This window comes from Dermacentor andersoni, chromosome 3, assembly GCF_023375885.2.
Source record: "Dermacentor andersoni chromosome 3, qqDerAnde1_hic_scaffold, whole genome shotgun sequence".
In the NCBI taxonomy this organism is placed as follows: Eukaryota; Metazoa; Arthropoda; class Arachnida; order Ixodida; family Ixodidae; genus Dermacentor; species Dermacentor andersoni.
In genome coordinates this window covers 41208889-41222783 of record NC_092816.1, presented here as the reverse complement: position 1 = coordinate 41222783, position 13895 = coordinate 41208889, and the positions used below count along the sequence as shown (strand labels likewise).

The 13895-nt window shown below is 44.2% G+C and overlaps 1 protein-coding gene across 2 annotated transcripts in view; it reads right to left on the bottom strand.

Moving 5' to 3' along the window:
- Positions 1 to 13895, bottom strand: part of Cpr (Cytochrome P450 reductase) — a 43064-nt gene that overhangs the window by 7966 nt on the left and 21203 nt on the right. For both annotated transcript variants that reach the window (XM_050167062.3, XM_055064403.2), the window contains exons 6-12: positions 10926 to 11050; positions 10059 to 10247; positions 7676 to 7789; positions 6692 to 6810; positions 4008 to 4189; positions 2707 to 2856; positions 1348 to 1612 (exon numbers count right to left, since the gene is read on the bottom strand). In XM_050167062.3, coding sequence (XP_050023019.1) covers positions 1348 to 1612; positions 2707 to 2856; positions 4008 to 4189; positions 6692 to 6810; positions 7676 to 7789; positions 10059 to 10247; positions 10926 to 11050 — 1144 coding nt within the window. The remainder of the gene's footprint in view (positions 1 to 1347; positions 1613 to 2706; positions 2857 to 4007; positions 4190 to 6691; positions 6811 to 7675; positions 7790 to 10058; positions 10248 to 10925; positions 11051 to 13895) is intronic.

Sequence of the window (13895 nt, the reverse complement as noted above, 5' to 3'; positions counted from 1 at the left end):
GGCCAAAGTGTCTATAATGGTTTGCCAAGTACAGTTGAAGCTCGATAATTCTGACTCGAAGGTGCTTGAAAATTTGTTCGAAATAAAGGAAGTTTGAATTAACGGAAGCTAATTGAATGGAGGACTTACCTGCACTGGCCATGTGCCCTGAGCTAACACGAGTGGGAAGCTCCACAAGATTTATTCACACGTATTTACAGATTACATTAACTCATTAGGCATATCGGTGCTCGTACTGCGATAGGAGGCGGCGGGTGCAGGCGTGTATAGTAAAAGGAAGCGTATGTCCCATGATAATTGCACCATCGAACTTTTAGTATGCTTCACCGCGAAAAAGTGCTGTATTGGGGGGAAGTTGGCTTTCAGGAACCCGCATTATGCAACACGCAGTGCTTTCTGCGCTCAGAAGACATTGACAAGGATTACAAAGGCGGAGTCGGCGCCATTGCTAACGGCGGTGAATCGTTTCAATAAAAAACATGGCACCGAACAGAAAGAAGCTTGGTAGCGAACGTCGAAGTAGCTAGCCTAGCACTGCCGTGGTGTGGCTACGGCTGCCAGTGGATCTGTGTGCTAGAGCACCAGCTCGAGGCGGCACAATAATTGAAATGGCGGAGGTGGTGGCTTCAATTAATACCGTTTCAGACCTGTGGGCATGGCAAAAAGTCCGGAAAGTCAGACGGCGAAGGCTTTTGGTGCCCGAAATTTCAGACGTTCTTATACATTGACTCTATGGGGGCGGTGCCGCAACACTAACAGAAGTCACTAACAGAGGTCACTAACAGAAGTCACTAACAGAAGTCACTAACTGAAGTCACTAGCAGAAGTCACTAACCTGTCACTAACAGAAGTAATCAGTGATGCACGCCTGCACACGCCTGTACACAAATTTCCGCCACGGCTTCTTTTCTTCGCGTCCGGCGTTGAGAAGTCTCTCCTAAGCTTTTCCTCTATGGCTATGGCATCAGAGGAATGCTAGTCGGAGGCGCCACCGCGTGATTTGACATACTGCTGAGAGCATTGTCGGAGCACAGTACATTCGAATTAATCGTCACAAATGCTAGTGCATTCAAATTACCAGGCATTTTCGCCCATTGGAATACACATAGCTTTGACGGGACAACAGCGTCAGTCCAAATAAACTGAAAATTTGAATTAAGTGTGTTCGAATTAACGAGATTTGACTGTCATAAACTTTCAGTTGTCAGTTAGCGCTTGTGTCGTCCATTCCATGTCTCTCGCCTGTGTCGCGCGGGTGTAAAAAAGGCTGTAAGGGCTCCTATATATAAGCTGAACAAATCTGCACTTGGGGTCAAGGAATACAAGAGTGGCGAGGGCACAGCCCACCTTCTTGGCGAAGGAAATCCCTCTCTTGGATGAAGCCGCGGAACGGTGCCAAGCCCGTGCCGGGCCCCACCATCACAATGGGAACCTGTGGCCGCGAGGGCAGCTTGAACTGCGACCGCCGCACGTAGACGGGCAGCGTGGGCTGCGTGCCGTTGTCGGGTCTCTTGAGTGCCAGCCAGCCTGTGGCAACACCGTGGTTGATGCGCTTGGTCGGCGTCTCGTATTCCACCTTCACCGCTGTCATGTGGATGCTGTCCGGGTGCATCTGTGTAACAGGGAGGAGCTTATGAGCACAGTTCTAGCCGATAAGGTTGTAAGGAAAGCCTGTGAAAAGTGCTTACTTGGCTGAATTGTCATCCTGTAATAATTTGTATATAAACTGTTAGTGTCTGAGAAAAATGCAAACTAAGATTAAATTTCAGACAAGCCTATCAAAACATATTAGAACAGTTCAGTGACTAAATACATAAAAATTGGGTTATTGAAAATGGCATAAACAGATATGTAGCACCATGCAAAGAATGTGCATCCTGGCCTTGCTCGAAAGCTGCCCGTGTGTTATATAAAGCTGCTACCTGTGGGGATGCTCGACTTTCACGCATCCAATGGTGTTGTTTTCCCGACATGGCACTGGTGTCTCCTGTAATCCCACTTCTCGTAGCTAAGTGCCGGCAGCAGTCGGTGTGGTTGCAGCATACTACGAGAGATGGCTCAAGTGTTGCGCTGCTAATACAACCTAAAGGCGGGGTTACTTGGATGCGACATGGAGTAGGCACTTCCTCCGGGGCTTGGGGTCGATGAGCAGCTTTGTCGCACGCCCAGTGGCATGTTCGGTGGATAGTAATTTGGCTAGCAGGCATTAGTATATGAAAGGTACAATAAATGCCCCTCCGATTGTTTGAACTACTGTGTTGACATACTATCAGCAAAAACACACAGTACTGTGTTTTTGTATATTCTTAACGCTTTAAAATGTGACTGCACCAACTTGTGATATGACCTCTGTTCATCACACATGTGAGCGCTGCAAATGGCAACAATGTGCATTTCTTTATGTGTAAGAGTCAAATTCCCGAAAACATGATGGTTGTAAAAACTTGGAAATGCTTTTTTTTTTTCTGCAAGATGCTTGTTCTTGTCCCTCAACTCCCTTTCAAACTGTTCCCAAGCATTGTGCATAGTTTATTAGAATGATTATGAAATCACAGACAACACCAGAAGAAGGCAGAATGAACAGACGCCTAATTACGCAAAAATTTTTGGATTCCATGCTCCCATCAAAACACATCTTCATGGCTGGCAATAAAACCCATGATCTCGTACGCAGCAGTATGCTGCAACACCACAGGCGCAACCTACCTTTGGTGACGAGGAGATGGAGTAGTATCGAGCTTGCAGCCTGGGCATGAGCTCCAGAAGATGATCCAGTGGGGGACGTGCTGATGGCAAGTCCTCCAGAATGTGTACGACACTGCGGCAGTCATTGAGCACCCACTGCTTGTACATGCTCTGCAAAGGAACATTCACCCAGGGGGGGAGAGGCCTTGTCAAACAAGTAGCCAAGGCGCACCATGTACAGCACCTCCACTAGGCGATGACAAGCGGTCACAAAAGTAACAGCCAACAGCTTCTTGAATGAAAGGTGCACCCCAACACACTGCATGAACTGACCAGACTGCATTCAGCCTGACTAGCTTCAATGTAGGCTATGAGTTTTGATTTGTATTGCGTTTTATTTCTGCTGTTTACATTTACATCTGTAAGTGATGGTAGCCTTTTCTTATGCAGTAGACTTTTGACTAATTCGACTTCAGTTAATTAGGTTCGATCATGACAGGAGGCCCTGGCCGGCGCCCATACATTTCTATGGATCTAAACTTCTATTATTTCGATCCTAAAATTGGCCTTGGATGGACCATTCGAACTTGACTGGTTGGCACGCGTGTGCTTGACCCCAATGGTGATTTTAATAGCAGCCCCTTTAGCAGCAACGTCCGTCTTGACACAGCTTAGGGGACCATGTATGCGTGAAGATACATCATCCCGCACCGAAAACATCTATGTTCAGTCTTCCCTAGGAAAATCTTCAAGCGAAAATGGTAGCTCACAATGAATGATTACATTTATTACTTGAATCTAATGTGTGCCTTTTTTTCCCCAAGAAAATTGCTCCAAAATTCGCTTGCGCAGTGCAATCAAATATGAAATAAAAACTGCATTCATGGTGCTCGCAACAGCTTATTGGTTATCGCAACGCTTCACGTTACGTAGATGTCAACTACAACTGAGTCGGCCGAATATCTTAATGACTTCGGATGATACATTTTCCTGGCTAGTATGTTTTTTTTCCAGAACATATGAACGAGACTTTACTGTATATGCGCCAAAGTGAGGTACTTGCAACGGGAAACAGGAGCAGCAGCCGACACGGAGCCACACTGTCGGGTCGAAAGTGCTGTCATTTGAGTTGGCACAGCGCTCAGGGCGTGGTCGGCAGCACGGTACGTTTGAATTAACTGTCCCAAGCGCTTATGTGTTCGAACAAACTGTAAGTTCACATTAAGTGGGGTTCAAATTAACGAGATTCCACTATGCATTGCTTTCAATGCTGCAAATCCATTATTAAGGAGAAGGGAGCAAGAACACTGCTCCACGCTTACCTTCCCTTCATCAGAAGAAGAGCTCATGAGCTTCAGCTTTTTCTTCTCCTCCTCATTGCTGGCATATTCAGAAATTTCCTTCAGGACGTGCGTCCTAGGGGGAGTGGTGATGTCCACGTAGTACAGCAGTGCAGTTCTGTAGCTGCATGGGCATGGAAAGGGGTGTTTCTTGGAGCTGTCCTCTGAAAAGCAGAGCACGGCAGTAATTGATGAGCTGTCAAAGATGGACCTCAATTCCCAAGTTGGAGCAAGGCGAAAGAGCACAGAAGATAAGCACCGAGTTCACAAGACAGAGCCACATGCGGCTTGTATATACGAGATACTGTGCTGCATTGTTGGAGATCCAATATGTACCATCTAGGGTTCGTTAACGTACACTTCAATTTCAGTAAATGAGTGCATTTGCATTACACCATCACCAGAATGTGACTGCCATCTCTGGGAGTCAAGCGTGCAGCCTCACACATAGCAACAGGACACTACAGCCACTAAACCATAACACTGCTTAAAGGAAGCGTATGCATTTATACCATGCCAACATTGCTCCGCTGTACAGCGTGTGGCCAACCACATTGAACAGACTCACACTAGGCTTCACGTCTCACTAATCCACCCACATTCACCCTACCCTTATCCACAAATGGAAAAAGCAGGGTCACTGGAGGACTTATCCTGTAGATGTCAAACCGACTCCATAATCAACAATGAAAATTGTATGTTAGGCTACTTGCGGTGAAACTTTAGCAAATCCCCTGCATCACTGAAACTATTATTGTATAAAACACTAGTTCGACCTAAGTTGGAATACGCCGCTGCTATTTGGGACCCTTACAATGGTACTCTGGTTAATTCTCTCGAAATGGCTCACAATAATTTGACTTGTTTCATTCACTCAAACTACAACCGTACTTCTAGCATATCTTCCATGAAAAACAACTTGTGCCTACCATCTTTATCACTATGCAGAAAGGCTTGTTGCTTGTGACTTTTTCAAAAAGTATTTCACCATCATATCCTTAGCAGTGAGCTCATTCTAGCACCTAATTATCTGTCATCTTGAGTTGATCACCGTCGTAAAGTAAGAGGCACTTTCTGTGACAAAAACAGGTTTTTATATTCATTTATTCCACATACAACGAACGACTGGAACCACCTTCCCGATGATACCGTGTCAATCGAAGACAGTGCACTTTTCTGCCGAACCTTGTATGCTTTTTTTCAACTGTGGCCACGTGACCACATGCGCTGTATTTGCCCATGCACTGTAGCGCTGTATTTTCATTTTGTCCAGTTCAGATGTCGCTATGTTTATTTATACTGAACTTCATAGTATCTTTGTTCGTTGATTTCTAAATGATATGCCTACTGCACATGTGGCTTGCATTATGTAAATTTGTTGTAATTGTTGTTACTGCTTTGCGCTTGTACCCCACTCCCCTCTGCAATGCCTTGGCACTTGAGGGTATATGAAATAAATAAATAAATAAATAAATAAATAAATAAATAAATAAACGTCTCACTATCCACGCAAATTCACCTCGCCCTTATTCACAAATGGAAAAAGTAGGGTCACTGGAGTGACATGTGGCCACAGCATCTCTCAGTAATGACAACTGAAACATCTGGTCAGCTCAGAGAAACAACCCCTATAACGATACAGCAGATATTCGACGAGCCTTGATTTAAAACCCCAAGTTCCCCATGCCGAGATCATCAAACTTTCCATAATTTCTTGCAGCAAAAAGCTTTTACCAAATTTTCATACACTGCGCTTTGTCACGAGGGCGGTGCTGCATCACAGCCAACGAACCACACCACGGGACGCAGCGGGTGAGCAACACATGCTGGCACACTTCATGCACCGCCCTGTGCTTCTGTGCATTTTTCTCACCACATGCAAGAGACATACCAGTCGAACACGCTTATAACAATGTATCAGATAAAACAATGAGCAGCTGACGTACCATCAACCTTTGTATGTGTTCTATGGTAAAATAAACAGCTTACTTCAATGCTCCCATGCCCCATTACCAGTTATGACAACTAAATCTGGCTACTGGATGAGTGCATCGAAAGGAAAAAGAACGCAAAATCGTCGGAAAATAAAATGTTCTAAATGCGAGCCGTTTCCTCACACCCGCCAGTCTGAATGTACCTTTCTGTCCACTTTAAATGTTTGTCCTCTCTGCCTTTTTTCGTGCAACCTGGTTAACAGTTATACCAATAGGATATTTTAGCACTTGATTATTGTTATAGATGTGTTTGGCTTTACTACAAACAGGCATTGCTGCACCACTGTGCACACGCAACACGAAATAGCACCAGAGAGACACAGGAAGAAGCATGCCCATTTCCCTTCTGTCAGGCAGATACCTTCGATACAACAAATGCCACTGAGGAAAAAAGTTCTCTAATGAGTACTGGACACGTACAAAGCAAATGCCCAAATGTAAGAACTTTTCAAACTAAACCAAGCTGTCAACTACACAAGTGTTGTCCGCCCAAAAAGTGCCCAGGATTTTTGCTTGCCACCTTTTCACATAACAAACTCTGACAAACTATCAGTGCAAAGAACTTGCAAAGTTTATTTCTCAAAGCAGCTTTCATGATGAGTAGGTAAGTGCACAAAACAAGACTGCACTCTGAGCAAGCTGTTTAGACGACAACAATCCCAGATTACGCACCATCAAGGTTTTTCAGTGTGATGACGGTGTCCAAATCCACCTTGAGCATTTGTCCCAGCTTCTCTACTATGGCAATGTCATTCATTGGGTACACGGCCACATGGTCTCCGGCATCGTACCTTTGGAAGCACATGCACATCACAAGCTTAGAAATAAGGCCAACTTCTGCATCACTTCAGCATGACTGCACCCTTCAGCTTAAGCTTCAGAATTATCTTTTCCCATCCTCTAAGCTTGACATCAGACCAGTTAAATAATGCCACCTCAAGAAACAGGGGTGCCTGGCAAGCCTACCGATTCTGCCTGTGCTGTCATATAAAGGTCTTGCAGTGGTTAAATAAATTATATAGTTTTCAGTAAGGACATTAAGTGCATTTTAAATTAACGAGATTAATAATGCAGAGGTGAAAGGAACGCTTCAAAAATGGCAATGCCATATAAAAATTAAATGTCACTGACATACGATTTTAAAGCACCAGTGCATATGTATAGTTTGCTTTCTTTTCCTTTGCTTCTTCTTTTATTTTTTTTTTTTTTTTGATGCATGAACATTTATTACTAAACCTTTCAACCTATGTTCACCGTACTATTTTTGTTCACACTGCTTGTTTCCATCATGCATTTTTAATATAATTTGTATGCCTACTGCTTTTTAACTCGCCTGCCCTGTATTAAACTAATGCCATACCAATAGGAGGTTTCGCTAATGTTTTACCAATGGTAATACAGTTTTACTTTGGGATCTCCTCCTGTAGCACTTATATATACTAAGGCACTTGTGTCTTTATGCTGTGACAATAAACTTCAACATAACACAAGTAATTGCCTAAGCATTTGCAAAACACCATTCATTTAACAAACACAGAGGACAGAAGCATTATTAAAGTGACTCCAGAGCTGCTTATGATAACAGCACGCTATGAATGTGCCGACAGAAACGTGAGCCCCAACACATAGCATCTGAGACAGTGGGAGAGGCCTCACCTCATTTTGGAACCAGCAATGCTAATCTCAATGTGCATGCATGAACGTGAACCCTTGTACAGTTCCTTGTGGACTCGGACAGGTGCCAGGAATGGGTTCTTTGCATCAAAAGGCCTGCAGAGTAGCAAGAAGAAAAAAAGTTTCCTTGAGTTACTAATCGAACTATAGCCCTGTTTGACGATGCTAACAAAAAAAAACTACTTAACTCAATTAACACACTATGGCGTTCAGTGATACTAACGACTGACATAGTATGTAAAAACGCTTTTCATTAACTTGTGTGGAAACAAAGGCCATCGAGAGCCTAAGCTGGCATAAGATATGCACAGAAAAGATGAAACAAGATGACATCATATGTCAGGACGCTTTGTCTGTTTTATTAGACTACCTGTTCAAGTGGTTCCAGCTGGTACTGATATTTTCAGCAAAATAGCAATACAGATGAATCCCACCATGACGAAATTAGTGGAGGAAGTGAGAAATTTCACTTTCGTGAGAATTTCATTATTGCAAAATTAGACAGCATGGACGGGGAGGGGAATACCCTATAAAATAAAGCTTTACTGTCGAAATTCTGTTAGCCTACACTGGCGAGCCTTGCTTGAGGCTACAGAACCGCACTGCCAACATCACAAAGTGTGCCCTACGCGCAACTGATAACTTTTGGGGATACAATCACTTTCACGACATTTCACGTAACCTGGCACCAGACAACGACGACAGCGAGCGACAGCATTGATATGATCACTTTCGCGAGATCTTGAGTAACTCGGCACCAGACATGTAGAGGGGCAACAGCACTTATATGACAACTCTTGTGAAATTTTCGGTTCACCAGACACTGAACATGTTAGCATCTACGAGCAACTCTTAGACGCCGACGCATAAGGTGCCGAGTTGCACAAAATCGCAGGCAAGTGATCGTAGCCCCGAAAGCGAATGACCAAGACTATGGATCCATCAGGCAAATCTATGCGACACCAAATCTACGTACAGTGCCTGTTGGGGGGTACCAAACAGCGTAACTTGAAACCGGGGATGCGCATTCTCAGAAAATCACTTTCAGGGTCACTGTACGGCCCCAGTTCTCAATCCCGGCCAGATGCTTGGCAGCCCATGCTGTAACCACCATTTCTAGCGCCATAAGCAACTCCACATTGGTAGGACATGAATTTCTTTGTTTTTGCTGCACTCTGTCTTCTCACCGAATCTCAAATTATGTACCGCACACTAAGCTGCGCATAGAACAAAAAGATTGTGGTCATAAATTGGTAGAGGCCAATGGTAAAGCTAAAGAGGCTAGAATTGTTAAGTGGCCATGCACGTGAAGTGGACAATCAGAAACAAAATGGCAGCTACAACGTGTTTGCAGTGCCAGCAATCACTTCCAGCACTTTGCTCCTTGCACTTTGCAAGGCAATAGCCTTGCAAGCATGCTGCAACGATAATTTATGCAATTTAAGTGAAAAGAAAAATGAATTTGAGCACTTTTTGTACAATGTTAGAGTCACAGGGGCAGATAATATGAGGAGTAATGTTCCGGCAAATTTTGTTAATGTGGGACTGCAGTTTAGTGACATTTTGTTGTCGAGAGATATGAAATCCTATGGGCGCTCGCCGGGGATAAGAAAACATTTCGTTGTGGCGAGCATTTCATCGTCTCGGGCTTTCGTTATCATGGGTTTGACTATCTCGAGGACAAGCCAAACGTGATGCAAAGATCTGTTTTACTTCAAAACATGCTTATAGTATGACACAGTTAAATCTACACTTTTTAAGAGACTGGTGTCCAAGGCAAATTCCCATGATCACTTAGTCATGCCAACAACTTATTCCCATTAATGTACACCACATTTCACATTACAATGCAAGCCAAAATTTATTTTATCAAGTGCTATGCATTACATGCTATGACATCAGTTCACATAAAGGAGTTTTTATTGTCCTGTTTTCTGTAACCAGCTATGCCAAGATGCAGCAGCACCAAGGCTTGATCAGCAGGATCTGCTAGAAAATTATGTCCAAACTGCATTTTCTTTCATGTTGAAATGTAATGGGATTAACCTTATTGCCATTGGTTGAAAACAACTTACATGTGACAAATGGAGACAGCAATTACGTTGCTGGAGACAGTGATGTACTTTTCAGTGGCAGCACCAATCCTTTCCTGCATTTATGTTAATTGCTACCTTACAAAGATTCCATTTTCGTAAAGCTGCCATTTGGGTATGTTATTTACTATTGAAGACCCTTCAACACATTTTAACTGCAGGTGAGCCTGCTTCATTCAAAACCCTGACAAGTGCATCAAATTAACGTGGGAGAAGCACAGCCAACCTTCCGCGGCTTGCCGAACATCAGATTCGTAAAGGGTGTTACTTGCATTTTCTGGGTGGTGTATGAGTTGAGGCGCGAGATCTCTCCGTGGAAGACCTTCTCATCAGGAAGGTCGGTGTGTACGATGAGCTGGTACTGGCGCAGGTTGATGTCCTCGCCAGAGATCTCCAGGTGGAAGTTCTCACAAACGGCATTCCAGAAGCGCTCTTTCCAGGTGACAAAGTCTTCCTCAATGCTGCAGTGATGAGTGATTATTCAGTGATTCACAAGTGATTCACAAGTAATTAGAAGTGATTAACCAACAGTTCATCATCACCATCATCAGCCTACTTTCTACGCCCACTGAAGGACGAAGGCCTATCCAAGCGATCTCCAATTACTTGTTTTCTGCCAGCTTACCCTCCTCCCATCCTATGCCTACAAATTTCCTAACTTCATCATGCCACCTAGTTCTCTGCTAGTGTCCTCTAGTCCCTCCCCCTTCTCTTAGTGTCCATTCTATAACTCTAATAGACCAGTAGTAATCTGTTCTACACAAAATGTGGCCTCACCAGCCCTATTTCATTCCCTTGATCTCAACTAGCATGTTTGCTACACCTGTTTGCTCTGATCCACACCACTACCTTCTCATCTTCTATTGTTACACCTATCATTATTTGTTATATCTCTCACTGAAAGTCGTCAGCTTCCTCTCAGGCTTCTTTGCTAACCACGAAGTTTCCGCCCCCATGTTAGCACCACCAGAATGCAATGATTGCACAATCTCCCTTTCAAGGGTCGCAGTAAGCTATCAATACTGACGGTAATGCCTGCTGTACACGCTCCTACCCATTTTTATTTTTTCCATCAATTTTTTTTCTCAGGATCCAGATCCAGAACAAATGATAAACAACAATACCACGAGGAAACTCACTTTGCATCATCATCTCCGAGGCCCATCTCAAAGACACGAGTGGCCCCCAGTTCCTCCATGCGCTTGTCAACATACTTCCCCATCGCATTAAAGTGCTCGTAGGTCTTGTTTCCCAGAGCAAACACCTGCAAACAACCAAGAAAGAAGCGAAAAAAACTTTGCTCAGTTTCTCAAGTATCTTGTGATAACACATCACATTACGCCGAGTGATTAACAACAATGAAGAGCGCTTGAGTCGTTCCTGGTACGCAAGGAAGCTGCTCAATGAAAAGAATGTAATTGACTAGTGTTACTAAATGCCCTTTTTCCCCCATGTTTGAAAACTTATCCCAACATTCGAAAACTCAAGGCCAAAGAAATGGCACTATTTTTGCCAGATGAGCAAAACAATGGCATTTAATAAAATACACGCATCTAATAGAACACTTGTATCTATTAGAAGAACTACTGGCTGCTTTAAAGAGGCCCTGAACCACCCCTCAGGCTTGGTGAAATAACATAGTCCGCAGTTAGCATAACCTGCTTTGAATATCTCAGCCAACTTTTGCTGTTGTACGCAGTGCGTGGAGCTCGCAAGCGGATCGCGAAGCCACCTTTCTCTCAAATGCTCTCTTTTCAACAGAAGGCCCTGCCCTCGCTCCCTTCTGTTTTGTCACTCTTTTTTGTCATTCCCTTAGATGGCTGCAATTGGCAGATAGCTGACATCAAGCTGCGGTCGGCTACATGGCATAGATAATACAGCCACTGTGGAGTGCTGCCATGAGTCCACTGACTAAGCGCACTGTGGCTTGCTGAGGACAACTACGTTTGGCTTATGTTTAGCGCGTCGTAGGGAACAAAGGTGGAAGTCACGGCATCTAAGTTAACATCCAAAAGGAAATTCGAACTGCGCACCACGGTGACATTTAGAAGGCAGAGCGTTGTGGGCATGCCTCGTTCCGCCATAGCCTTCGCAGTGCAAGGCACTGAAGAAGGAACTGGAGCACAGCGGAGGCCGTGTTTGAGTGCCATTAAAGGCTAAACCCCATGAGCGCGCTTTTGTGCGCGACAGCGACGAGCGACGGCTTCGAGCGACGGATCGGGCCGTCGCGTGAACAGATCGCTTGGTCTTGTCGCGCGAACGCTCGGTTCTGCAAATCTAGAATTCGTTGCTCGTCGCCCGGAAGTGCTATGAGCGACTAGCCAATAGCGCAAAGCTGGAACTGGATGTACATAACTCCAGTACTTCCAATTGTTGCACGGAACGAGCAAACGATTGAATTTTTATACGTGCAAGGATAAGAACCTACTGCAAGACTTTCAGAAATATTTTATGCTGCTTTTTACAGTAAAATACATCAACATAAGTTAATAAAGCACGCGTCACACTAGTTTCGGCGCCTATGTTGCTGCCCACATACCGGCAACACTCGAAGTCATCGCTTGCATGGGGTGCAACTTGTAGGCGACGAGCGAACGTGACAGCCATCTCCATTGCGTCGCTTGTCGCTGTCGCGTGCTAGATCGCTTGCATGGGGTTTATACTTGACTCCACTTCTGCTGAACACATTATTACGGCAAAGTATTTCTAAATAGCCTATTTTCACTTCAAATGCCTTTCTCCACTTCAATAAAAAGTGGTTCAGGACCCTTTAAGAACCACGATATCCAATTTTACTGCGGAGTTGAGAAGTTGTAACCAAGATGCTGAAATGTTTTGAACTTTCTCTATATTTTTGCAATATATAGTGGTTAAAAAGTATGTTCATGGGTTGTATCAAAACTCTCCTTCTAGTAGTTACTAGAATTTATATTTTTCAGTGCGACAAATTTCACTCAAATTACCCAAGTGGTTGTGAAACGAGCCAGCATTTTCATTTCACACCTATCTGAATAAGAATGGAATGGGAATTTGACAGGGTCATCTTGGGCTGGTATAATGTAAGCATTCCTTTTGCTTGATTTCTTTCGTTTCTAGTCATCCAATGCTTAAGATAGCCCGATCCTGGCAACAACATAGGCAGAGCACCGCTCAAACTTCTTACAAAGCATGGGAAGGAAGAGAATTGGAGTAGATATGTTACATTGTCCTGGCACTGGACTAGCTTTTGGCTTTCAGTAAGAATACACAGCTCCTACGACTGCTCTGAGTGCGCCCCAACTTTCCCAGATAGCCTAACAGGCCTTCAAGCACCACTTCAAAATATAAATCTCAATTGTCATCATCATTTTTGTATTCAAGGAACAAAGCATATTACAGTCGAGAACCAATAATTCGGACTCCACGGGAAACATAAATAAGTTTGAACTACCGAATGTCCGGAAAAAAAAAAAAAAAACTAATGTATCCAAAAATGATCACTTCATTTACATTTTAAGGTCCCTGTGCACGGAACAAGTGGTCACCGCATTGCTGTACGCACTTCAGCTTACGTGCAACCAAGTCCACCTGTATTTCTGCCGGTTTTGAATTTCTCTGTACGCCGATGCAAGGACTGCAAAGGTTTGAGTCAGATCCGCATGTGGAAGGCCCTGGAGCACACGGCACATCATCATCCCAGTCAGAGTCGCTGTTTGACGGTGGGAGAACTTGCTCAATTACTTCGTCATCGTTCAGTTCAGCACACAACGAAACTGCACTGTCGACGTCTGCGAAGTCTTGAATTGAAATTTAACGGCGACAGGAATCGGCACACCGCAGCCCAGCAGGTCATCGATGATGTCCACATCTGACTTCGTTGTGGTAGGCAGCAGCTCAGCCTCTTCAGTTGTGGAGTCGGGCTAATTCGGACTGCGAGGGCACCGTTTGTGCCATTTGACGTGGCCTATCTTATCTATAACTTCACAAGAAACACTTGTTCGAGCCAGCAGAGTGCTGTGTGGTATGCAAACTAAACAAACAAGCACAGCATGGCAGAACACTGTGCGCAAGGCAAATTCAACAAACAGAAATGCGATAGCAGGCCAGGTGCGGGGGTGCCAGAAAAGGAT